The sequence below is a fragment of the Montipora foliosa genome, chromosome 11 (assembly GCF_036669935.1).
Source record: "Montipora foliosa isolate CH-2021 chromosome 11, ASM3666993v2, whole genome shotgun sequence".
NCBI lineage: Eukaryota > Metazoa > Cnidaria > Anthozoa > Scleractinia > Acroporidae > Montipora > Montipora foliosa.
In genome coordinates this window covers 12,927,285-12,952,284 of record NC_090879.1, presented here as the reverse complement: position 1 = coordinate 12,952,284, position 25,000 = coordinate 12,927,285, and the positions used below count along the sequence as shown (strand labels likewise).

General features: G+C 39.5%; 3 protein-coding genes across 7 annotated transcripts in view; 2 read left to right on the top strand and 1 right to left on the bottom strand.

The window, feature by feature from the left end:
• Positions 1-7,682, top strand: part of LOC137975123 (peroxisomal membrane protein 2-like) — a 9,035-nt gene extending 1,353 nt beyond the window's left edge. Inside the window, exons 2-5 of the mRNA XM_068822193.1 lie at positions 425-529; positions 1,085-1,247; positions 3,553-3,672; positions 5,095-7,682. Of these exons, the coding sequence (XP_068678294.1) occupies positions 425-529; positions 1,085-1,247; positions 3,553-3,672; positions 5,095-5,160 (454 nt within the window). The 3' untranslated portion in view covers positions 5,161-7,682. The remainder of the gene's footprint in view (positions 1-424; positions 530-1,084; positions 1,248-3,552; positions 3,673-5,094) is intronic.
• LOC137975120 (ketosamine-3-kinase-like) lies at positions 5,192-11,415 on the bottom strand. The gene is made up of 8 exons (XM_068822188.1): positions 11,234-11,415; positions 11,049-11,132; positions 10,853-10,956; positions 9,044-9,188; positions 8,282-8,335; positions 7,884-8,025; positions 7,340-7,514; positions 5,192-6,483 (listed from the first exon to the last, which is right to left on the bottom strand). The coding sequence occupies exons 1-8, from the start codon at positions 11,399-11,401 to the stop codon at positions 6,408-6,410; spliced, it is 948 nt and encodes a 315-aa protein (XP_068678289.1). The 5' UTR covers positions 11,402-11,415; the 3' UTR covers positions 5,192-6,407.
• A 28-nt stretch (positions 11,416-11,443) lies between these two features.
• Positions 11,444-25,000, top strand: part of LOC137975569 (centromere protein J-like) — a 29,204-nt gene continuing 15,647 nt past the window's right edge. The window contains exons 1-12 of one of the 5 annotated variants that reach the window (XM_068822683.1): positions 11,444-11,856; positions 13,245-14,383; positions 14,895-14,964; positions 15,197-15,258; positions 16,816-17,076; positions 18,437-18,606; positions 19,423-19,528; positions 20,085-20,250; positions 20,610-20,711; positions 21,399-21,515; positions 22,021-22,367; positions 23,720-23,911. In XM_068822683.1, the coding sequence (XP_068678784.1) occupies positions 11,703-11,856; positions 13,245-14,383; positions 14,895-14,964; positions 15,197-15,258; positions 16,816-17,076; positions 18,437-18,606; positions 19,423-19,528; positions 20,085-20,250; positions 20,610-20,711; positions 21,399-21,515; positions 22,021-22,367; positions 23,720-23,911 (2,886 nt within the window). In that variant the 5' untranslated portion in view covers positions 11,444-11,702. Of the gene's footprint in view, positions 11,857-13,244; positions 14,384-14,894; positions 14,965-15,196; positions 15,259-16,815; positions 17,077-18,436; positions 18,607-19,422; positions 19,529-20,084; positions 20,251-20,609; positions 20,712-21,398; positions 21,516-22,020; positions 22,368-23,716; positions 23,912-25,000 lie in introns of all 5 variants that reach the window. The other 4 variants (XM_068822686.1, XM_068822684.1, XM_068822682.1 and 1 more) reach the window with 4 other exon arrangements.

Genomic DNA, 25,000 nt, shown 5'->3' with positions numbered 1-25,000 from the left:
CTTTAATTAAAGTAGCAGACCAAAATTAATTTTGACCTTTCAAACAATTTTCTTCAAAACTGTCAACAAAATACAACCAACCTTTTGGGATTGTAGTTTTTAATTACAAAGGATGGGGGTTATGATTTCTGCAGTGCTTGGCTTGGAGGCATGGGTTCAGATAACAAAGTGGAAGGTACACTGCAAACAAATTGCAACTTGCCTCAATTTGCAAATTTAAGGAAATGTCTTTATTAACCCTTTGAAGTCCAAACCGGCCTAAACTGGCTAACGCCATACGACTACTCGTCAATGGGGAACCCTCGGGAGTCAATGGGTTAATGGCAAAGCTGTTGTTGATTTACACACTGGGTCTATTTTTGGAAAGGCTGACTGTGTAATTGACATTCACAAAGTTCTTTAATTAAATTATTTGTTGTAATAGTGCTATTACTGCAGGACTGGGGAACATTGTATCTCAAACAATCCAGAAGTGGGGAAAGGATCTTCCCTTAGATTACAGGCCTGCAATAGCCTTTTCTATATATGGGTAAGTGGTAAATACAATTAAATTTAAAAGTTAAATCCAGGAAGAAATTAACACGATAATTATGTTTTTTTTGGCTTTGGCGTTCTTCAGCTTACTGAGGTTGGGCACATCCCGGTGTAGTCAATCGAACGTTCGGTAATCGAACTTAATTGCTTGATTGGGTTTGATAATCGAACATAATTGCAAAAATAATTTTTGCCAATCAAACACAATCGAATGTTTGGCGTGAAACTAACCATTCTGGAAGCAGTGGTAAATAAAACTTTAGCGACAGTGATTTAACTCTTCTTCAACCTTATCATTGCTTGGTGTTATTCTGAGTGTTATACAGGCAGTTTACATAGTTTACCGTGCTGCTCATATTATTGATTGATTTGATTGATGTTCGATTGGTTTGGTAATTGAACTTAATTGAACTCACTGAAAAGTGCCAGTTTGATTATGTTTGATTACTAAACCAATCGAACATCAATCAAATGATTGGGTTCGATTCAGTTTTGTTTAAGTACGCCATTACACCTCAGCTGACTTAGTCTTTCCTGTCTTTTTTTTAAGGTTTTGTTTCAGTGCCCCTTTGATACATTTCCATTATGAGTTGCTGGAAAAAACTGTTCCCAAAACAGCATCATATTCTAAAGCCAAAAGATTGTTGATTGATAGGGGTATCATGAGTCCTTCTCTGCTATTGGTGTTTTTCTATGTTGTAGGAGTTTTAGAGGTGAGTGTATTGTAAACCTTGGTATTAAAATAGATTGTCTTTTATAGATTCATTGCTTTAATTAACAAAAAAAGGTAATAATGAACTTAACAGGCCATTTCCTAGTTCATGTCTGCCTTATCTGAAAAGCGAGTCTTACAGTTTTTGACAAGTTTTTGTGATGGTTTCAAGGTTTCACTGGTTTCAGGGGTTTTATGTTTTCACTGGAGTGGTTTCATGGGTTTCATATGGTTTCACTGGCTTCATGGGTTTCATGTGGTTTCAGTGGTTTCGTGGGTTTTACTGGTTTTATGGGTTTTGTATGGTTTCATTCAGTCTGGTTTCAATGGTTTTGGAAACCGTTGATACGAAGAAACCCCTGAAACCATTGAACCAAGAAACCCATGAAACCATTCAAACCATGAACCCCTGAAACCATTGAACCAAGAAACCCAGGAAACCATTCAAACCAGTGAAACCATGGAACCCCGGAAACCACAAACCCGTGTGATGAATCTATATTATTCTGGAACCTTCTAGATAAGAACATTCTGTTGTAAGTGATGATGTTGAGTCAGTTTTCAGAACATTCTAAATTACATGAAGACTGCTGAGTCATGCTTACTTGTGAAAGTCGTGGAAAATTCTAGAATGATGTCATGTCTATATTTAGTAACACAAGTGTAAGATGTACATGTAATTAGCCATATTTAGGACACTAAGTATAAATTATATTGATTAGAAGCAGTTGTTGTTGTTAGTTAGTTGTGCGTGGAGATTTGTTACAGTACTGGAGTAGTTGTTACAAGATCCAGGGATCAAGAAGTGTTAAGGAGGAATAAAGAGTCAAGACAAGAAATTAGTGTGGAGACCTTATGTGAAGTGTCTAGTCCGTGACACCCTGAAACCATTGAAACCATGGAACCCCCAAAACCATTGAAATCACGAAACCTTTGAAACCATTGAAACCATGAAACCCTCGAAACCAATGAAACCATGAAACCTCTGAAACCATAAGCTCCCAAAACCATTGAAACCATGAAACCCTGGAAACCATTAAAACCACGAAACCCCTGAAATCATTGAACCATGAAACCCCCGAAACTATCAAACCCTCAAAGCCAGTGAAACTATGAACTCCCGAAACCAGTGAATCCATGAAACCCCCAAAACCATTACAACCATGAAACCCCCGAAGCCAGGTTTCATGGTTTCGGTGGTTTCGGGGGGTTTCCAGGTTTCAATTACCCTGGTCCTAGAGGTTTTTTCTTAAGCTGCGAGAGATCCCCAAAGTGGCGACAAGAGAACACCTCTGCTGTGTTTGTGTTTGTAAAAATATCAACCAATCCGAACCTGAGAGTCAGATCCTAACCTTTGTGTCTGCATGGTTTTTCTCTTCTCGTGGCTTTGCAATTCGTCTTCGTCGCTTTGTGGCTTTCTCGCGGCTCAAGAAAAACTTCTGGGACCAGGGTAGGTTTCTACATCTACATCGACATGTTCCAGCATTCGGCAAAGTCCCATTTGGCTTATGGCTGTTTCTGCTTAGGTGGCCTCATACACCGTAAGCCTTTTTAGAGACATCTCTGCCAAGCCGGCCACTTCTGCTGGAGAGAACAGGACAGCCGCAACACTGGGGACTACATCCTCTACTCTTATTGAATAGTGTGTGGGTTCTTTAACGTCCCACTGGGAACTTATGAACATAGAAGGTATTTGTGAGACGGGGCCTCCGGTTTATAGTCCTTATCCAAGAAGACTTGAAAGTCTACCATTTGCAGATGAAATTACGAATGCAGCACTTTCTCCTCAGTTATTTTAAGATAATGAGTGTTGATCCCGCCGGGGTTCGAACCCACAACCTCCCGCATTACAGCCCGATGCTCAACCAACTGAGAACACCAGTTTCCGTGGTTTCGGAGGTTTCATGGTTTCACTGGTTTTAAAGTTTCATGGTTTCCCTGGTTTCGGGCGGTTTCATGGTTTCACAGGTTTCAATGGTGGGTTTTTATGTTTTCATTGGTTTTTGGGGTTTCGTGGTTTCTTGGGTACAAACTGTACTTTGTTTAGTACATTTTGTGCACTGTCAAACACACCAAGACTAGTTTGTACCAGGGTCTCCTTCGCACTACCCACATCTACGTAATGAGTACATAATTTTCTAGTTGCTGGGGATGTTCTGTGGCATATTCAAGTCCAGACTTTGTTGTTGTTTAGAAAGTTCTGCATTACCAGTTTTTTTGGGTAATGTTGTTTTGGTGGTTTTAGCCCTTGCAACCGCCATAGCTTACCAAGAGGGACTTAACTTTCCCTATTATCTGTGTTGTAGGGAAAATCACATGAAGGAGCAATAATGAAAATAAAAAAACACTACTGGACAGCCCTGAAGATGAGTTGGCGAGTGTGGATAATATTTCAGTTCTTCAACCTAAATTATGTTCCAAAAGAGGTATTTCTAAGAGTTAGGTTGCAAAGCAGTACACCATGGGCCAGAGATCGAGGGTATTTTAAGGATAACATCAGGCCCTAGTTGTTCGAAGGTCAGAGCCCGGTTGTTTGAAGGGTGGATAGCGCTATCCACCCGATAAATCGCTATCCACTGGATAACTCAATTGGTTTTGCTAGTGTTTAGAGCGAGTTTCAATTGAGTGTCGTAAAACCAAAACCAAAGTAATTACTTTGGCCAATCAAAAAGGACGGAGACAATCCGGCAAACCAATCAAAAGTCGAAGTAATTACACGTAGCCGACACAAAGCGCGGGAAAATGTGTACGCGTGAGCCACGATTGCTTTTGGTTTCACTTCTGATTGGTTGAAAAAATGGCGCGAGAACTTTGAACCAATCACTGAGTGAAGTAATCATAAACCAAAGTAATTATCTAATTATTTTCGACACTCAATTGAAAACCGCCCTATCCGCTGGATAGTGATTTATCCGGTGGATAGTGCTATCCATCGTTTGAATAACTGGGGCCAGATTTATAACTTTATCCGGTGAATGAGTCACTTTCTCTCAGTTTTAGTTTCAGCAAAGATTTCAGTATTTGCCCTAGGCTTGTAACTGTGAATATGCACAATCTAAAGCCAATGATAGATGGTTCAACATCCTGCAACATTAACTTGTTGCTCAACAAAATTGATGTTGAACAATGTTTATAAACAAACTGTTTATTAATAAAGGATTGAAAGGCTAACTATTTTGAATCCATGCTTGGAGGCAAATATTGCAGAAATGTTGTACTGTCTGAGTTGAATGTTTATCTTCTCAGTTGTTTGTCTGAAACCCACGGGTTTCCTTTTTTGAACTCAGTCCTGTTAGGGATGGGAATGTATACAGTCATGTATATAATTCATTTGCTTTTTCACCAATCCCATAATACAGTTCTTTTTTTTTTTGAGGGGGGGAATGGGGGGAGGTATTTGCATTAAAACAATGGTATTCAGTTCACTGAAGCAAGATACAGTTCCCAACTTATATTGTTTTTATGTAAATGCGAATGTCCCAAAACGTATTGCATTATGCGATGGTGAAAGTAGGCAATTGTGTAAAACCTTCAGAAATGTCTCCATTGAGCTTTGGAAAAACTAGCCTTTCGTCGTTGATATTGTTTCCAAAGGGGCTTTTCAAAAATTAATAATGAAGGAAGTCTCCTTCTTGAACTTGGTGCTGCAGCATGTCACAGCAGCTGCATTTTTTCATACTGCAAGATGGCAATTTCATATACGTAGTTGGTGGCACATCTCAGTTGTTGGAATTTAGCATTCAAGCCTGAGGCCTTTTCTGCACTGGTATTTCATCTTACATGTACATGTAGGGTAATTGTTGCTTGGTGGTTTGTTGGTTTCAAAATTTATCGTTTTTCATTTTCAGTATAGAGTTTTGGCGGGCAACATGATGTCATTCCTCTGGAGCACGTACTTGGCCACAAAGGGATAATAACGAGGACACAAAAATGGAAGACTTGACATTCATGTCCCGACTTTTATTGTTTTGTAAAAATTGGGATTACAGTATGGAGCATTCTTCAGGCAGAAAAAGCATTATTGATTTTTTTAGACTAAGTATTGCTCTAGTTGTTCCAGCTGTATTGGGTAGTTCACGATAAAGCAAAGTACTCCTCTTTGCTCAAAATCGTTTTCATGATTCACCATAAATTATTTTAAAATTATATTTTATAAGACTGATTGACCACTCTCTTAATCGTACAGTAAAATGATTATGTTAATATCATGAGTACACGAATTACGATTGTCGGGGTGAGTGGAGTCCTGAGAAGGACTGTTAAGGATGACAACTGATGTTTCGACATCTAGATGTCCGTAAATGCATGTAAGTACAGTGTAATTAGATGTACGCATTTTCCAATAAGCGTCACAAAGTGCCCCCTTGCTCCTCTCCCCAACTTTAACGTCACTCGGGTCTTGGAATACTGATGATTAACGTCACAAAGTGTCCTCCAAAAATGATGCTGCTCCTTAATAAGTAAGGATAAAGTGCTGCAGTAAAAAAAATAATGCTAACTTTACCATAACCTTATTGTTAGAAATAGGTAGCAAAAAATGCTTAAGCCACTGTTAACCATTGAAACTGAAACTTGTGTGCAACTTCGCTGCAAAACAAGTTTCAGGAGGTATTGCACAATGTAACTAGGTCGGTTTTGTGAAATTGTTTTGAACTTCTGTTGCGAGACAACTTTCTAGAACTGCTTTCTACTTCTGCAACACTCACAGCAATTACAGTGGTGATAAAAACAGGAGTTTTACCGTGTAATACCAGGTTGTGAAACTGGTCTCACTCGGCCTCGTTATGCTACGCTGCATACGCCAATCAGAAACTGGCTAAGGCTATGCAAACAACATTTCGAGAACAGTTTCAATGTTCCCGTTATGTTACATGGTGCAATGCCTGCTGAAACGTTTTTTGCAGTGCCCTTGCCCACAAGTTTCAGCTAAAAGTTTCAACATGTAACAGCAGCTTTAGACTTAAAAGGGACGCGTCATGTTGAATATCAAAATTGCACCAAATTGCTTGCATTTCTGGACATAAAATTAATGCATGTTGTCGAAACGTCAGTCAATGCCAGGACTACACTCACACTGAGTCCGATCACACTTCACTTAATTGTGATATGACTCCTGGATTTAAGCCATTTATGTTTTTAATATTAATAATATTATTCATTTTTATAGATAATTATCTGTAATCAATTCATGCATGATCCTTAGCGATGATGATCTGTAAGCTGTTCCAAAGTGATTCCTGAAAACAAACAATGATAAATCAATGATCCTGTAATTCGGTTTTGATTTAAAAGGTGTCTATCTATTTGTCAACTCTCATGTTTCCCATATCATTGCTTTTTGTGGAATGAGACGTTTGAAGTTCATATCTGAAATTCCTCAAACACAAGTTTAAGAAAAGTGGCATTTTGTGGTGCTTTTGAGATTTTGTTATTCACTAAGTGCAGAGGGTATTCCTCATAAAAATGTACATTCTCCTTTATACACCCAAATCCTGGACCGAAAGAAGTGACACATTATTTTGCTGTTCTTTGTCCGTGAAAAGAAGGCCACGAATACCCCTTTGCCTCACGGCCCCACCCAACACAATATTGATTAGGAAGCAGCACAAAATACCATAACTTCAATGTTTAATGCTGTAGATCTTTTTCACGTGTTTCTGTTGCTGTTGCCACAGTGGCCATATTTGTGTACCTGTAGAATCTTTGGGGAATAGCACTCCATTTTTATGGAGACATCTTCTGTTTTAGTAAAGCAATATGGCTGCTGGCCAGCGGTTAACTCTGGTTCAGAGCTGGGGTTTTTTGGAGTTTAAAAATTTCTTTATTTGGAAGTAACGTAGCTCGTGCATTTGCCAGGCATACATCTTCAATCTTATTTATGTCAATATTTGGGCATAAAATTGGTGTCCTAAAACCCCCAGCTTTGTTCCAAGGAAAAGAGTTGCAAGTTACACCCTTCAAAGTCACATGCTTCTGATCCAATCCAACCAACATGATTCAATGCGTTGGTCGACACCAACAGTTGGTCAACTGTCCACCAGTGCCTTGGCTGATGTGTTCTAGCCATTACCCATGTATTTTACTTAAACTTACCAGTGGTTCAGATGATGAAATAGTTTATAGAGCTCGTGTCGCTTGTCAAAGCCTTTCTCTTTTGGAATTTCTTTGTGATATGCATCATAAAGTGCTCTCGTAAAACCTCCAAACATTCCTGCTATTGCTAAATCATATTCATGATGTCCATAAAATGAAGCTGGATCAAATGCCACTATAAAAAAGAAATGGAAAAGTGTGGCCATACATGACTTGGAGTATTTTAAAATTAATTTCATTTTTGGAAAGCCTAATTATCTGTTTGTTTTATTTCATTGATTAATAAATTGAAGGACAAAAATAGATTATTAAATATTAGACATTGATTTGTATCACTACTGAAGGTGTTGTTCTCTTTTTTTTTCATCTACCAACTATTAAAGTCCAGGTTTTCGAAGGAGAGTGAACAGAAGACCAGGTTTCCCTAATTTAACCCCTAAGAGCAAGTCACCATAAATAGGGAGCTTACGAAACGAGGACGATGACGGCTACCAGGACTTTATTTAAAAAAAGCGACTAATATTATTAATTTTATTTTCAATACCTGGCCCTTCATCTGTTTCTGCCACATTTCCGCTCCAAAGATCACCATGTAAAAGTGATGGCTTTACATCAACATCTTTGAAAAACTCTGGTATTCTAGGTTTCAGTTTTGACCATAGAGATCTTGCCTCTGCGTCACTGTACTGGAGTCATAATCAATATTTTGTAACGTTTCATACCATGAAATGATCATAATTTTCCATAGAGGTAGTTTTAATGATTTTAATAAGAGGGAAAACAAATAGAAGGGATCAGGAACAGGTGCCACAGCAGGCACCAACCAGAGGTGAAGCATTTCCTTGAATTTACCACAAGTACCCACACCTGAATGAAGTGTGAAATGATCTGGTCAGTGGCCTAATAATTCACAAAATTAAAGTACAAACTATTTGTTTATACCTCTTTATCAATCAGGTCCATTTGATGCTGCAATCTGCATTTGGTGTAAAATGTCTGTTACAAAAGAAACATAGCTATTAAAATAATATTCACAACCCCTTAATTAATTAAAATTAATGACTTTTTTTGTTCAAGTCACCGTGATCAACTTTCTTTCCTTGGCAAACTTGCTCTTGGGGTTCCCTCTCTAGCCCTTCCCCCATCTGAAAATAGGCGCGTCTGAAAATGCAGGTCAGTGTACATGTCATTGGTGCTACAAATAAATAAACAACACCGCAAGTGTCTCCTAGCCCTAATCACTCTACAAAAATGTTGTTTCAGGTCAAGCGAAACATTTGGCATAGTTGTTCATCAGTGGAGCAGGGTCTTCTAGTCTTAAACTGTGGAATGTGACCTTTACTTTAGATCTGCCTCCTGAAAATTGGTGATAATTTTTTATTTTAATTTTTAATTTAACCCATTGTCTCCCGGGGGTTCCCCATTGACGAGGCAAATCGTCTGGTTTAGGCCGGTTTGGGTGTTAAAGGGTTAATATACATCATTACTAACAGTAGTAAAGTACAGTAGTACAGTACTTCAGTGTAGGACACAGTTCTATAATAATGTGTTTGGGGTTCAGCTTCACTGTTTTGTTGACTGTGTAGTTAAATATATATATACCGTACTACTCCGCCCATTGTTTTCTACATGAATCATAAGAACCGTAGCAAAAGCTGCATCTCGACTCCATTATATATTACACATTATCATTCTGAAACTCACCCCCCAATCATCGTGCCATTCATTGTTCTGTGCAAGGTAACCACAGCATGTTGTTGTGAGAAATCCAAACTTATCAACTGCTTTTGAATCTTGGTCCTTCCCAGATTCAGCTTTTTTGAGTTTTTCAATGTTGTTTAAATGAAGCCTGCCAGATATAGGTATACTTTTAAGTGTCTACACATTTTACACAACAATTTAAAAGTTATCTTGAAAATTATCATGATAAAAGCTTACGGTAGATATATTCTTGACATTATTTAACAATTAATCGATAAAGTCGAGGTGAATAACTGTAAATAAAAACCGAGATGAAGTCGTTTTTTTTATTCACTGATATTCACCTAGCCTGAGGTGAATAATAATTGTTTCAGTATTGCATAGGTGATTACTTGAAAAATATGCATTTTCTTCGAAACAATCCATTTCTTCCTCTGACTTACCTCGACAAAATAGCTGGCACGTCAACATGCGAATCACCCAATTATTGAAGGCTAACCGTTTTAAAATGGGTCTTAGACTTTATAAATACTGTTTATCAGGCTAGAGCACTATTTGAAATGGGTGCTTGGACTTAAATGCGAGACTGGCATGACTTGCTGGCTCACAGATTGTCCAGCCCCACATGAAGGCATCATTGAGTGTTCGATAGAACACCTTTTTGTAGGGGCCCATTTCTTGAAAGTCCCGCAACTTTCCGGGCCTTTTTTGGGTATCACAAATTCCTCTGTATCTTGAAAATGGCGAGGTTTTCATTCACCAAATTCCACAATCATTTAATTTGCTTTTTGCTATCCTGAAAACATCTTGAAGACCAACTTATTAAAACAAGCAGATTTGGAAAAGGCTTCTCAGGCTCGAAAAGTTTTTGGGACTTTGGATAAATGGGTTCCTGGGACCGCTGCTGAAGGTGCAGTCAAGAAAAAAACTAGTAATAGTCCAGGCCCCAGTCGTTCAAAAGGTGGATAACTCTATCCACCTGATAAATCACAATTCCCTGGATAGCGCAATATGCCATTTCCACGTTCATTCCAAGTCTAAGTGCGAAGTTTTTGTGATGGTAACTAGCAAAACTTTAAATATGAAAGAAAACTAATTTTCATAAGAAAAACTTCACACTTGGACTTGCTTTGAAGAGGACGCAGACATGAACTTGGAATTCGGCCTTTCACTATAACTTATCCTCTGGATAGTAATTTATCTGACACAGTGCTATTCATCGTTTAAACAACTGGGGCAAGGCATTTTAATTTGGCGGGGTCAATGATAAAAAAATCAGACATTTGAAAAGTGATATTCCTTGAACTAAAGGAATGGTAGTGGCGTGGAGGGATTGCTTTGTTAAGAACTGTCAAATGAATATTAATATTTTGATAACGAGGCCAATAATTAAGGAGGCTCAAACCAGTTTAAAACACTTTCAGGAAATAGTTATAAAAACTTCTCTGCAGCGGATTCATAGTCACCTTAACAACTGGAAAATTTTAAGGTGGCTCTCAATTCAAAGAATTTTTTAAACTTAGCAGAGAGAGTTATTATAGCATGCCAATCACTTTCCAGCAATAAAAATTGGGGGTCACCGAGTTCGTTTTTACGAGGGCGTTTTTTTGATGGATTTTTTGTTGCCATGGTGACCTATTACCTAACGTTAGTGAGTGCATCATCTTGCTAAGCATGCATGCAATTAATAGTGTTTCATTTGGCACCATACCATTGCCATTATGCCAAAAAAAAAAAAAACAGTGGTTGTAAAGCTGATCCTCCTAATAAGACATTCTCTCCAAGTTGTTGAAACTGGTTTGCGCCACTTGCCTTGCGAGTTCTGTTCCAAGTTGAGCTTGGTATTTTCTTAGGCCTTTCATATCGAGGTATTCCTGGACAAAAATTGTTTCTTTTCCGGAAGGATTATCTAGCACCTGCAGTGAATAATAATTTTGTACAAAAAATTTTAAATTCCAAGGCATTTACTCACATTTCAGTTGCATTGCTTTTCTACAAATTGGCTAACCTTTATTGGTTTAGGAACTCGCACTGTGTTTGTCTTGTAAATAGTTTCCAGACTTAAAAGTTCACCATCGAACATTTTCCTGGCCTGAGAGGTAAACAGACTAATACTTAAGCTAGTTATCAAAACAAACAAGACAATCAATCGACAAAGGAGATTCCCCCTATCGCCTCGTTTGTTTCCGGTACCTCGGATTTTTCATTTACTTTTACAAAAATCTTTCCGTGATCGGTATCAAAACTGTGTCCCTCATTTATACAGCCACCGCTCGCAGACCCTAAACTTTTAAATTTAGTTGTATTCAGTTCTTTCTTCAAGATTTCTTCGATTTCGGAAACACGCGAAGCCCTCGCCATGTTTGAAGTTGTAATAAAACTGGTCAGCGCTGTAAAATCTGCGCATGCGAATTCGCGTCTTCCTTGTATAACTTTGAAAAATGGCGCGTTCCTTTGCACAAATTTTCTACCGCGCGTTCATCGGGGTTTTTCAACTAGAAAATACTTCTTAGGCGTCGATCATTCCATTTTAGGGATGTGGAAAAATTGCTGCTTAACAGATCGATCCGTTCGCGGTGGAAATCAGTGGCGATGGGAGAGCGATCGAAACTGTTGGGTTGTGTGCGAGAACTTATAATCTGATAAGCTATGCATTAATGTCATGGATCGTTTGAAATCCGAGGACGTTGGTGTTATTAATCAGAAAGAAAATGATCCCTCATTAGCAAGAGATGAAAACGCGATACCATATGTTCATCAAGAAATCACAAATTCCGATACAAAAGTGGCTCTGGCGCATCATGCACCGTTTGAAGGTTGGTAATCAGGGCCAGGTTGTTCAAAAGCCGATTAACGCTAACCCCAGATTAAAAATTAACCAAGGAGTTTATTTCTCTATTCCCAAATGCTGTTCGACGCTGATATTGGGCAAAAATTAAAATTAGAGGAAGTCGATCTTGAAGAACAAAAATAAGCAAAACAAAATTTCACCAAAAAGTTGAAAAAATTAAACCAAAGTTTACGCTAATCCTGGATTAAGTTAATCAGCTTTCGAACAACCGGGCCCAGTACAATATAAAAGTCTTACAATTGTGCTTCCATGATAGTAATGAATGAGATTTCTTGAGCAATATATTGTCCGAAATAATTATAACATACATGGTTTCTGGCCACTATTGTCGTGTCGATACGGTAAACGAGACAGATGTAAAGGCCGTTTCCACGACAGAAAAATTTGGGTCCGGACCCGTCAAAAAAGCGGTACGGACCCATAACGTTTGCAAAGAAATGCTGGAGTTTCTACAGGGCCATAGGCGCCTATGGTCCTGTAGAAACTCCAGTGTTTCTTTACAAAAGTTATGGGTCTGATCGCTTTTTCGATGGGTCCGGACCCAAATTTTTCTGTCGTGTAAATGGCCTTGTAACATTTTTCAAATGCAGTAAATGGCCAACCGGGTATTCGAGAATCTAGCCATCCAGAGGTTAGTATTAAAATGGACTTGAGACTTTCAATCTGTGTAACTTATGGCAATGCATAGAGAGCTTGCATTTGTCGAAGTTTAGACGGTGCCCTCCCCCCAACCACAGGCGGCCCAAGCTCACGATGCGAGTAGTTTGCCGCTTACATCTACTATACACTGTAACATAACAACCGAGTTTGATTACGCGAAACGTGACTCTCGCCATGCAGCATGTGGAGGTGTTGTGTTACAATGGTTTGAATTTTTTGAAAGTTTGTATGGGGAAAAAGCGGTAATGGGCATTTTAGCCTAAATGTTGATATTTTTGCAATGAAAATGACTCACCTCAATGTCTTGTTGTCTTTTCTATTGTCATCTCGCTTCTCAGCTCAATCCGAAGCTTTTTAAGCGAGTTATGGCTTTTTGGTTTTCCTCTCCTCTTTGTTAGGAAAGGAAAACCAAAAAAAAAAAAATTCAAACCGTTGTAACACAACACCTCTATATGCTGCATGGTGAGATTCACTTTTCACATAATCAAACTCGGTCGTTATGTAATAGTAGATGTCGGCAGCAAACTACTCGCATCGTGACCTTGGGCCGCCTGTGCCCCAATGTACTTTTTTGCCCTCATTTTTAATTAGTTTAAGGCTTTCACCCAATCGCAAACGAGCAGCGCACTTTTAAATTTGTAATACATTTATTCTGATGCTGCATAAGCAAATTTGCTCCTTTCAAAATTATAGGTTCTCAATGTGCTTTGCCTCAGGAACCCTTAAAGGCCAGAAATGCTTCTATACAGTCACAAAATCAAACTCAACTTTTGGAAAAGTTTAGAAAACTGCGCCTGTGGCAGCAACAACAACAGCAAAGTATGTTACGTCAACAGCAACAGTCAATGGAAACACTTAAAATGGAACAGAGTCAACTTCAAGCCATCTTGGCTGCCCAAAGAAGTCTTCATGATCAGCAGACCACATCAAGACAGATAGTCCAATCCGCATCAAGTCAGGACATTGGAAAGAGGGCAAGTCCAGGTTTACTGCAAAGTAAGCTGCAACAATTTCCTAACATGCCAGTGTCAGTGAATACCACGACAAGGACAGCAGATGCAGTTGATGATAGAGAACGTGTGGGACAAATATCTAGTGATCCTTTTGGGGCTACTTTTAGTCCTAACATACCAACGATGGTGATGATCCAGGGTGAACTACCCTCTCAGATACCAGAGACAGGAAGTGGAACTCGTGCACCACAATACAAGGTACCTGAGGACGAGAGACTTGAGGAAAGTATCGCATCATTTAATACAACAGTATACCCAATGATGTGGAACTCAACAAATTATCGCCTTCCCATGGGAGCAATACCTCTATCTGCTGTTACACAACCATTGCAAGGAAACAAAGTTTTGGATGCACCAAACATGTTCAGCCCCATGTTTTATCCGGGAATGAAATCCAAGGAAATACTCGACATTGCGCAGAGTTGCCAAACTCCGAATTTACATAAAGAGCTTTCTCCTGGCACAGATATTCAGACCAATTTAGGAATACAAGAAAAATTAGATAATAAAGGAAACAGTGATCCAGTAACGACACAGCAACATCCGCAGTGTGATAAGGTGGGGAATTGTGATCCTGGGGCTCAGCTGCTTGCAAGTGTTGAGACAGACTTTGATAAACAATCAGAGGCAGATGCTATGAGTGGTGTCTACCCTTTGTATGACTCTGAATCTGAAAAGGACCCTAATGAGATGGATGATAGAGAAATGGATGAAGAGGAAGTGGAAGACAACAATAATTATGATGAGGCAGAATTTGAAGAAAGTAATGCAAGAGAAACAACAGTGATAGATCTGCACGATTCTGATTCTGTAAGAAAAGTAAGAGATTAGTTTTCAATGTTAATATAATACATACTAAAAGTGTAGTCTTTTGTCACCATTTTGCGATAGGAATATTGGAAATAATGACTAACCTCGTTTTATTTAGAATGTCTTCTAATGTTCTTCTGGAAAGCCAGTTCCATTAACATTTATTTCCAATAGCAGTAGACAGAACTATACAGCTCTCAAAAGAATGCATTGTAACTTGCACATAGTCCTTAGTGATGATTGGTCCATTTTAATTTATGACCATTTCTGGTGTGGATTCTCTATAATTCCTTGTCAATTGCAGCTTTACAGTACATGTGTAAGTGTGCAATAATAATTGTCACTCACACTGTTTCATTTTGCATGCTAAATATATCCAGGAAGGACACCATATTCCCTAATGACCACCTCTGTCATTATCGCAGAGGAAGATATGCTTTTCAAGAGTTAAGTTGGAAATTTAGGTGAAATGGGGCTAGAAATTTCTGCTAAAGTGGCTACAATTTGTTTTACTCATTAGAACGATGGCCTAGATGAAGAAAGTAAGGATGAGATTGACGGTGAAGCAAGGCCAATCAAACCAGGCATAGGTAAATCAATATTATTTATACATGTTCTGTTATTCTGCCAATCTGTGTTCTATCAATATGCATTGCTGCAGCAATGCTATAAATGATTGGGAGAAAACTGTCATGACATTGTGTGAAAACTGTAAAAAAACTATCTGATAGTGTCTATTGTTGTTGTGGTGATTGTTGTGTGTATCAAGCGTAACAAGTCAGTGTTATTGTCAAAATGAGTGATAACTCATCTTTGTTCTAGGGGAGGGATCTTCGGTGAAGACCTTTGAGGAACTTTTAGAACAACAACTCAAGTGTGATGAGGTATGTAAAAGAGGTCTTCTGTGTATAAAGTTTTGAGTTGTGTTTAGAAGGAAATCTGTTGTATTTGTTCTCCTACAATGGCCACTAACATGGATTTTCTGAGTTTTCTAGTCAGTTGGGAACCTCTTAGGGGCGAAAGGGTTGACAATATGTAGGTCCACTCAAAGACTATGTTGCCTTCAAATAACCCTTTTCCATCCCAAACAGCCATTTATGGTTGGATTTTAACTCATCGGCAAAATGAGCTTGGGGGTAGGTGCCCAAGAAAGTTGTGCTGAATGCATATGTTCAGACACAATGAGCTGGCAGCCAGGGTAACCCTACCATAGACCACCAACCGGGACCAGTCACACTCATGAAGCAGAGGGAGGGATGGGCGGGAGCAAATTAACATGTTGCAACTGTTGAATTCTCACAGCTGGACTGGATCTAGCATGAAATGGAGGCTAATGCGGGCAAATCTTTTCAAATGCAAATTAATTTGCCTGATTTAGCCTCCATTTCATGCTAGATCCAGTCCATCTATGAGAATTCGAAAATGGTCTATTGAGCACCAACAGAAACCCACCAATGGATAGATCTGCAATCTGCAATATCGAGTATCATGCAAGGCTGCTGCCTAAGAAAATTTTTAAAAATTTTTATTTTTAAGAGCCCAGAATTAATTAATTCCAGCTGGGATTTATTTACAAGAAAGTGAGGGATAAATCAAGTAAGGTGCCCATTTGGGCTACTTGTTCAGAAATTTGGTCGCTTGTAAATAAGGCGCTGCAGGCGACCGGGCAACCGTTGGGCAGCAACCTTGGTATGTGGGCCCCTACGCAACACTTTGAGCACCCCCCACAACCCTAGCGTGTAATATTGCTGGCTGGCAATGTCTTGATTTTAACTTTGCCAATATTTCATTTAGCCACATATCATTTTAGTTGCCAAATGGGAACCCCTTTGGGTTGAAAGGATAATCAATTCTGACTACTTCCACACCCTCTCCTACCTTAAAGCAGGGGTTTCAATAACTTCTGAAATAGCCGTCCATGATAGCCCATTGAAGGCGGCAGTTTGACAAGTTTATGATAACATTTTTAGTGAAAATTAAGGCAAACTAGCCGGCGGTGTGATGCAAAGCAGGCGGCGGTATACCGCCGGTAACCGGCTTCTATTGAAACCCCTGTTAAAGGTACCTGGGGGTGGGGGGTGATTTTGGAGTCAGACCCTTGAAGTCCTCTTTACCTTCGTGATTACCGGTAGGTTGAACACGGGGCAGTTCATGCAGCAGGTTAACCCTTTGACTCCCAAGCTGACCTGAACCAGCCATACAGAGTATTTTACTCTGTCTAACGCCAGACGATTTTACTCATCAATGGGGAACCCCTGGGAGTCAATGGGTTAACTTAGCCAATGGACAATGCTTAGTGACATTGCAGTTAGTCTTTTCCAAAAAATTACCCTCTGAAATTTGGGGCAATTTGTCATAGCCTTGCAAATAGTCATGCATGCATTATTCCTGTGATATTGCCAAAGACATTAATACTTTACATTAACTTTTTATATTTTTAGGCGTCAAAACCAGAGGCTGAATCACGAGCAAGCCCACAAAGACCTCAGAGGACCTTCCTCCGAAAAGGTCAAGGGCTTGTCAGGTTTAAAGGAAAATCAGCATCAAATAAAACAGTAGGACAACCACAGAGACCAACAGGTCAGTCTGTGACAGCACCACAAAAGAAAGAAAGGAAAACTGGGTATCCTATTCTCAGTAACTCATCTCAAGAAAACAAGAAACCAACAGTACCAATTGGTGGTCCTGTGATGCAGAGCAGGGTGAGTTTTTCCTGGTGGGTGAAAAAGCTTATCATAGGATGTCTTTGTCTGGGTGTTGAGGGATGTGGCTTAAAACCTGTGTGGTCAACCCATTGCCTGGCTCTTTTGTGATGAGAAAGTGTACATTAGGAACCTTTAGATTGGAGGATGAGGACTGCTACAAGTTAAAGTTTTCCGTTCTGAGCATGCGCACAAGGTTTGGAGGGCAACATTTTTCGAAGTGTGCATCCTCAGAACAGAAAACACCCACTGGTAGTCGTCCTTGTCCTCCGATCTAAAGGTCAGCCTTCTCAAAACCGGCCGGTCGACGGCTCAATGAGCCGCCTCCTCAGAAAGCTTGACCATCTCCTTCCAGTCAGAAAAAGTCAGACACAACACATTAAATTTTTAGCTCTAACATAAAGTCACTGGAGATATTATAAAGGCTTGTAAAAAGCTTGTTTGACATACAAATTCGCGTCCGCAATATTTTTTTGCGTGGCGCACATGAAATGTTTATTTAACTAACATTCCAGTATTTCTTATCAGACTCCATGCAAGTGTCAATTCCATATGTGAAATTTTGTCACTTTAAATACCCCAGATTGCACTTAATTGCATCTGTGACTGTCTAAATTTAAAAAATTCCCTAGGGGAGCATGCCCCCAGACCCCCCTAGAAGATTGCTTCCTTTGGGCACTCACTTGGGTGCCTTATGCACCAAAACCATCTCCACTTTTCTTATGACCTGCTCCCCAAAAATATATTGAGAAGGCTGAAAGGTCCCTATTCTTTGAGATTCTACAACACAAATTAAACATTTTTGCCTAGTCCGCTTACAGTAAAGGAGATAAACAAACAAGGCCAATGGTTTAATGCCTTTGCTTAATAATGTAATCATTTGAGTATACAGGAAACCTAATACTAGGTAATTTTTCCTAGAACGTTTTAATATGCAGGGTCAAATTTATAGACTAACAACAGACAAAACAACCAGCCTGATGATACAACTGCGGGAAATTTATTATGGTGATTTATACCTTACAAAATCATTACTGTCAAAACTATTTTGGACTGTCCAATCCAAAACTGCAAAGTGAATTACTTAGTAAGGTTCCAATGAATGAAGGCTGAATTAACCACCAGTTATTATGCAGAGCCCAGTTGTTCGAAGGGTGAATAGCGCTATCCACTGGTTAACTCAATTGGTTTTGCTGGTGTTTATCCCCTGGATAGTGTTTTATCCGGTGCATAGCGTTATACACCTTTTGAACCACCAAGGCCAGATGAATTAATCCAAACTTGATACCCCTCCAGTCAGTAGGGATTGAGAAATAATATTATGCAAGGTTCATATCGTAATAACTTTAATGTGTGGCAGGTAACTCGCAAAATAGCCTCAAAAAGTCCTCAAGTGCCAGCTGGTGTAACTGACAAAACTACATTCAGCAAGGGAAAGCAGTCAAAAGAATCTATTGCTCCAAAAACACAGGCCTCTAGTGGGAGAGGAAAAGCAGTGCTGCCCGATAAACCCAAACCAGTGATGCAAAGGTAACAAGGATTCCTTACTAGGTTGTATTCAGCTGTGATGGTGTGAAAAATAAATTATTGTCATGAACAGATGTCCATCATCAACATCATCATCATCATCATTATTTTGTTGTCATAATTATCATAAATGTTGTCATCATCGTCATTATCGCTGTTAAAATCACTTTAAAATGTCAATTGAATTAATTTATGCATCCAGTGACATTAAATTGATGTCCAATAAACTATTTATTTGGATTGGCCCTTTTCTTTTCCATGGCTGTTATCAGGGGAGGATTTGTTGGGTTTCAAAAGGGGCTGCAAATTCTCCTTTCCTACTGACATGTATAATTATTTAGAGCCATTTTCTGCATTGTAAGTCAGAAGTGCTTCCAAATCCTGAAAGCTGTGTCTCCATGCAAGTGACATTTTGTAGAGTGGGGTGGTAGTGTGGAATTTAGTGGTGGGGTTGGGACTCTCCTACTCTTGCCACCATTATTTCTTCAGTGTCGTATTCCTTTGTGTCGCCCCTCCTGGGGCCTGTTTCTTGAAAGTCCCGAGAACTTTTCAGGCCCGAAAAGCCAGTTGTCAAACTGCAATTCGCTTGTTTTGAAAAGCTGATCTTTTAACATGAAAAACCAAAAGGATTGCAAAGTTTCGTGGCTGAGAACCTCTGTGTTGATATACTGTAATGGGAATTTTGGCTCCCGGAATAGGCCCAAAAAGTTTCGGGACTCTTGAAAAACAGGTCCCCGTTCTTTTAATACTCCTGTAATTGAAGCTGTCAATTACAGTATAACTCCTACTGAAACTTAATGATGTGATTTCAACTTTCAGTAGTGCCTTTTCAAGAGCAGAATCCACTGGTAACCCACCAGGACTGTTTAACAGCATTGATGCTTCATTTCAAATGAGGTTACAAGAACTGGAAGAGAAACAAGAGGTACTGTAGACAGAGAATTCATGAACATTGTCAAACTTTCTTAAATAATCAAGGTCTAACTGCTATTTTCAAGCATTCGTAAACTGTTGTTGGTGTCAAAAGCCTAAGAAAAAAGAAATCTGTTTGGGAAAGCATTTTGCTCTGGAGTTACAGTAATTACTGTGTGTATAGAATGGTGATACAGAAATCTTTTAATGACACCTTAATTAGCTACAGTATGCCTCTTTAACACATTATAGGTCCCAGTGGACAACTACAGTGAAACAAGAAAACTGTTTGACGCAGTCAAAACGCATCATCAACAACAGCAACAAAAGTTACAGAGCATAAAATTACACACTAAACCCACTAGTTCCTGTCAAGCTAATCGAGGAAGCCTCATGACATACACATACAAGCTTAAGAGTTCTATTGGTAGCAAAGTCTCAGACTTAAAGGGACGCTTTGGGTTGCATGTCAAAATTGGGCAGACATTAGTGACAATACAGTGCTCTATTGTTTTTTGACTGGTTGCTACACACAGTTTACATACATCATTTTGCTTTATAATGTCCAGATTGAAGAAGAAGAACTAGAAGAATTTGAGCTCCTGGAACAAGCTGCTGCAAATGCATCTTTCTCTTCCAATTCATCGGTTGTGGTCAGGGTTCTGGCGAAAGCGAGAGGCAATGCACAGGGTGGCAAGTGCTTTGGCCAAGAACAAAGTGCAGTAAACAAGAAAAGTAAGCATTCTACAATGATTCTCCCCACCCTAAGGCACTTGCATAAAAATAATATGTCCCTACAGGGCCAACAAGTAGACTGATTTTTGCTTAGCAACACAAGCAAAAGCATAAGCAACATAAACAGTTGATCATTGGTACAAAAGATTCAACTCAACAACAAGGTATTTATTGTTGAGTCCGCTGATGCTTGCGTCAATAGGGAAAATTAGCTTTTATAATGTTTAAAGGTTGCGAGAATTAATATGCATAACTACTTGAAGTGACTTTTCTTTTATTTTACATCTCATGTCTAGCACGTTTGCATGGATCTTTCATAAGTCGCACTGAGTTTTTTCATCTCAATGTTCTTTTTGCAGGTCCTGGAGGAATGCCAAGATTAGTAGACACGGGTTGTGGTCGTGCAGATGGTAAAGTTAACTCGTCAGCTGACCATCCCGATCCTGAGCTGAGTGACCATGGTAATTGGCTTGTTTTTACTGTTTAGGATGTGGTATGCTATTGCCAGGACTAAATTTCAAAGTGCATAAGATTCAAGATTTTATTTCATGCGTATGGTCTAGGATGTAAGTACGTGTTGTATATTACTGTCACGCACTCTTCGTGGTGGACGGATGGAACAATGTAAGGCACAACAAAGTGGTGAAACAGTAATATTTGAATTTTGTGTGTATGGTTCACCGTTGCTTACACATATTCTTTGTAAAAGGTCAAATTTGCCTCCTGTCTCAATCAGCCCTTATGGTTATACATATATTTTATTGTTCATCATACATTAGAAAATATACATTGGTAGCCAAAGCCAGGGGGGTGGGGGGAGGGGCTTAAATGGCCTGTGATCAGCAGAAAACAAAGACAATTTATATGAGAAAAGAAGGCTTTTAACTTATTAACCAAAAGAAAAACAGCAGGTTGCCTCCACTCGTCTCTTAATTTGTGATACAACTCCTGCAAGGATCCACTGTGAATGTTCTATGAAATGTGTAAAATAATAAGCTGTTGTCGACAATATTACTTACACTTCTGTTTACCTTTATAACTATGGAATAAGCAATTTCTTAAACTGAAATGCCGTTTTCATACCATTCCTGTGTTTTATTTATATGCCACGATATTAACTCCCCTCAGAAGTTTTGTTTCTGTGGCAGATAGTGACAGTGAAGGCAGTGACATCACGCTGAAGGAAATGACGCTGGACAGTGTGTTGGAAGTAGAAAGTGGCGACGAGAACTCGAATCAAGCAAATTTGAACAAGTGGGGAAAAGGTAGAAACTAGAGTGTTTTAAAGCAGTTTGATTTATAAAATTAATGATGAAACCGGAAAAATCTCTCCAGGCTAATAGCACTGAAGTTTCGGAGAATTTTAGAGGAACCAACCAAATGACAGAACTGATGTCTGTATCCTGCGCAACATTTGACTTGATTTACTTTCATTGTTCATTTCAGTTTACAGTGTCCCCAATTAGCGCTGCAGCGCTAGAACGACTAGACACTTAAATAAAGTTCCTTTCCTTTCCTTTCCTTGTGGGAAATAGGTGCGAGACAAATTCGCATTTCATCATAGTTGCTTTTCGTTTTGCTTCTTAACGGCTAAAAAAAGTGGCCAGAGATTTTACTTTTCAAAGGCAACTTTTAAGCAAAGTTTTGACCGTTCAAAGGCCAATCAATGGAAAATCGCGAGTTGGCATCATTTCATAGAAGAAACGACTTAATTGCGTAAGGACTACATCAATTTGTAGTAAAGCCCCCTATTTTTCTTTGTTGTTGTAGTGTCATCACACTTCAATCCAAACTCGTCACCATCATTGGACAATGACTTCAATGACGAAGAAGCGTGGGGTGAAATTAAGAAGCAAGCAAAAGGCATCGCGAAGAACATGGAAAATGGCGATGATGATGATTTTAATGATGACGATGATGATGATAGCGATGTTACTATAAGTGATATCTTTCCTCTTGTGACTTCCACCCCACCGGTGCGTCAAAAGGGAAGTAATACTGCTAGACTTGACCAGGTTTTGGAGAATGAAGGTGATGGTGTGATGGCCTCGACACCACCAACGTCTTCTCTTGTCACCAAGCTATTTCCTCAATTGAAGCCGAAAGTAAAAGCCAATGTAAGAACCCGACGGAAATTTAGTTACCTTTCTTGTTTAATCCCAACGTTCCCCGGAAAGTTGTCTCAGTGGAGCGTGCAGCGGCCTTTCGTGCGCTAGGTCGCGAGGTCGAACCCCAGAAGGACTAGGATTAAGGGTGTTTGGAGTATTGCAAGAGTAAATGCTTGCTTTCTTTGTAATTTCGTCTGCTAATGGTACTATTTTAGGCCCTGTCTCCTTCATCTCAGTGGGGCGTCATTCAAAATGAGTGGTCGACTTGGAAAGATAAGATTCTAATTGACTAATCAGCGATGAGACCACATAAATAACTATCGACATTACTTATACCATGAGGCTATTGTCCCAAGTCGTTCTGAAATTGTGCATTAACTGTCTTTACGTTAAACTGCCTTTGGTTTGATCTGGAAAAGAGAATTGATAAATTAGCTTCAGTGACCAACTTTGGTCATTTCACGTCGTTGTTTAGCTGAGAACTGCAAAAAAATGCACCAAAATTCAAAACGCACGTGCAGAGCGTTCCAAGCTATTGTTTTAGCCAATCAGATTTGATGACTTTTTGGTTTTCTCGTTACCGCTTCTGTCGTCTGTCTTTAAGCTGTAAAGCCAAACTAAGGGTATGTTTGTATGATGAAAGCAAGATCCTAGAAGGTCAATCATTCAAGCAATATTTGTTTTCTGTATCCCGTTTACACGCAAAAAGTTGTACTTTGCCCCAGTGTGTGGACCTTTAAGAGGATAGGATCCTCTCACCTAAAAGATATAGAAGATATTACATGGCCGTGCGGAGATACGAAATTTTTCTTCGAGTGTTGAAAAATATTTCACTCCTTCGCTGCGTTCACTCTTGAGAAAAATCTCTTTCCCGCGAAAGCTCACCTGGAATGTCATTGGTGTCTATTGTAATAAAAGAGGTTCCTTTTGCAAGGAAGTAAACTATTCCACTCGAAGGATCTTTGCACTAGGAACTTTTGCACTAGGAATATGACAGCAGCTAGCCAGGCGTTCAGCAACTTCGCTCTACCGATTTTTTTTATAAACCGTAATCCCAAAGGAAATTATCGCTTGTAAACGAAACGGAAATTGTTTTGTCCTCAACGGTCTTCCTTTGCTTTAAAGCTTCCTTAAACAGCCCCAAATTTGCCTTGGCCAATCACAGCAGAAATAGACAATCAAGATAACCAATCAGCACTCAAAACGATTGCAGGCAGCCAGCCCAAAGCGCGGGAAAAGGTGTCCTAGTTATTCACCTTTTTTTTTCCGTTTGGTATTCAAAAGATGTGTATTACGCTTTGATCAATGACTACTTAGCAAGGCACCTACTTACTACTAACACCTTTGCGTTTTTCTAGCAGCAAAGTGGCAGAAAACAGCCAGCAAATGATGCGCCCCAAAATCGAACTGGAGACGAAAAGAAAGACGATTCGCCCGTCGAAGCTGTTCAGAGTGTCGCAGTCAGGCAGAAACTAAAAGAACTTGAAACTGAGATTGAAAAGTTCCGAAGCGAGAACGCAGCTCTGGCCAAGATGCGGGCTGAAAGAGAGGAAGTGAGTAACACGAGTGTTAGTAGGGAGCTTAAGCAACGACAACGGCGACGGCAACGAGAACGTCACAAATTTGCATATTTAGTGGTTAAAAGCAATAGCTTTGCACGCCCTGCACGTGCGTTTTTCACTTTTGTCCATTTGCCGTCGTCAGCAAAACAACAAAGTGAAATAGCCAAGTTCATGGTTTTATGAAGAACGTCAGCACTTGAGAAAAAAATTTCCTTTTGTCCCCGAAATTGAGTGCCGTTCCGACTGGTGTCATTTTTGAGGAATTACCACACCCTTGTCATATTAAAAACGTTGAAATAGGCACGAGGCGATTAAAATAACGCAAATTTATATTTTGAGGTGACGTTCTCGTTGCCGTCGCCGTTGTCGTTGCTTAAGCTCCCTAGTAGGGAACTTAAGCGACAACAACGGCGACGGTACGTATCGAGAACGTCACAAATTTGCATATTTAACGGTCAAAAAGAATAGCTTTGCACGCTCTGCACGTGCGTTTTTCACTTTTGTCCATTTCTTTGCCGTCGTCAGCAAAACAACAACGTGAAAAAGGCAAATTTGTAGTTTTACGAAGAATGTCAGCACTTGAATATAAATCTTCATTTTCTCCCGCAAATTAAGCGCCATTCCGACCAGTACTACCACACCCTTTTCATATTAAAAAGGTTTAAATTGGTTAAGATATCGTTGACATCACCTATTGTCATTAATGTGCCTCATTGGCTGTCCAAACTAAGGGTCTTTTGTTCCTGTGATTGGAAGATTTGAATAACAAAAGCAATTTTTGCAAACAGATATCTTCTTCCCTATAGTCACGAAGTAATTATAATAACGCGAATTTATATTTTGAGGGGACCTTCTCGTTGTCGTCGCCGTCGTCGTTGCTTAAGTTCCCTATTCTTGTTTTGTGACGTTGCCGTAGCACTCGTTGCTTAAGGCCCGGGGAAGCGGCTTCAATATCCGTTTGATTTTGTTGAAGAGCGATTTTAAAAGCGTTTGAACTTTGCTTCAACAACCATTCAACCTTTCTTAAATGTTTAATGAAAGTTGAAGCCGTCTGCCGCCCTCTTTCAACGTTAGGGAGCT

Bases quoted from the DNA above. Each gene is read 5' to 3' on its own strand.
- LOC137975120 (XM_068822188.1), bottom strand. From the start codon at position 11,401: ATGGCGAGGGCTTCGCGTGTTTCCGAAATCGAAGAAATCTTGAAGAAA. The intron at 11,133-11,233 runs GTACCGGAAACA...TTTACCTCTCAG, and splicing joins AAGTAAATGAAAAATCCGAG to GCCAGGAAAATGTTCGATGG. The intron at 6,484-7,339 runs GTAAGTTTAAGT...GTTTGTTTTCAG, and splicing joins TTTCATCATCTGAACCACTG to GAATCACTTTGGAACAGCTT.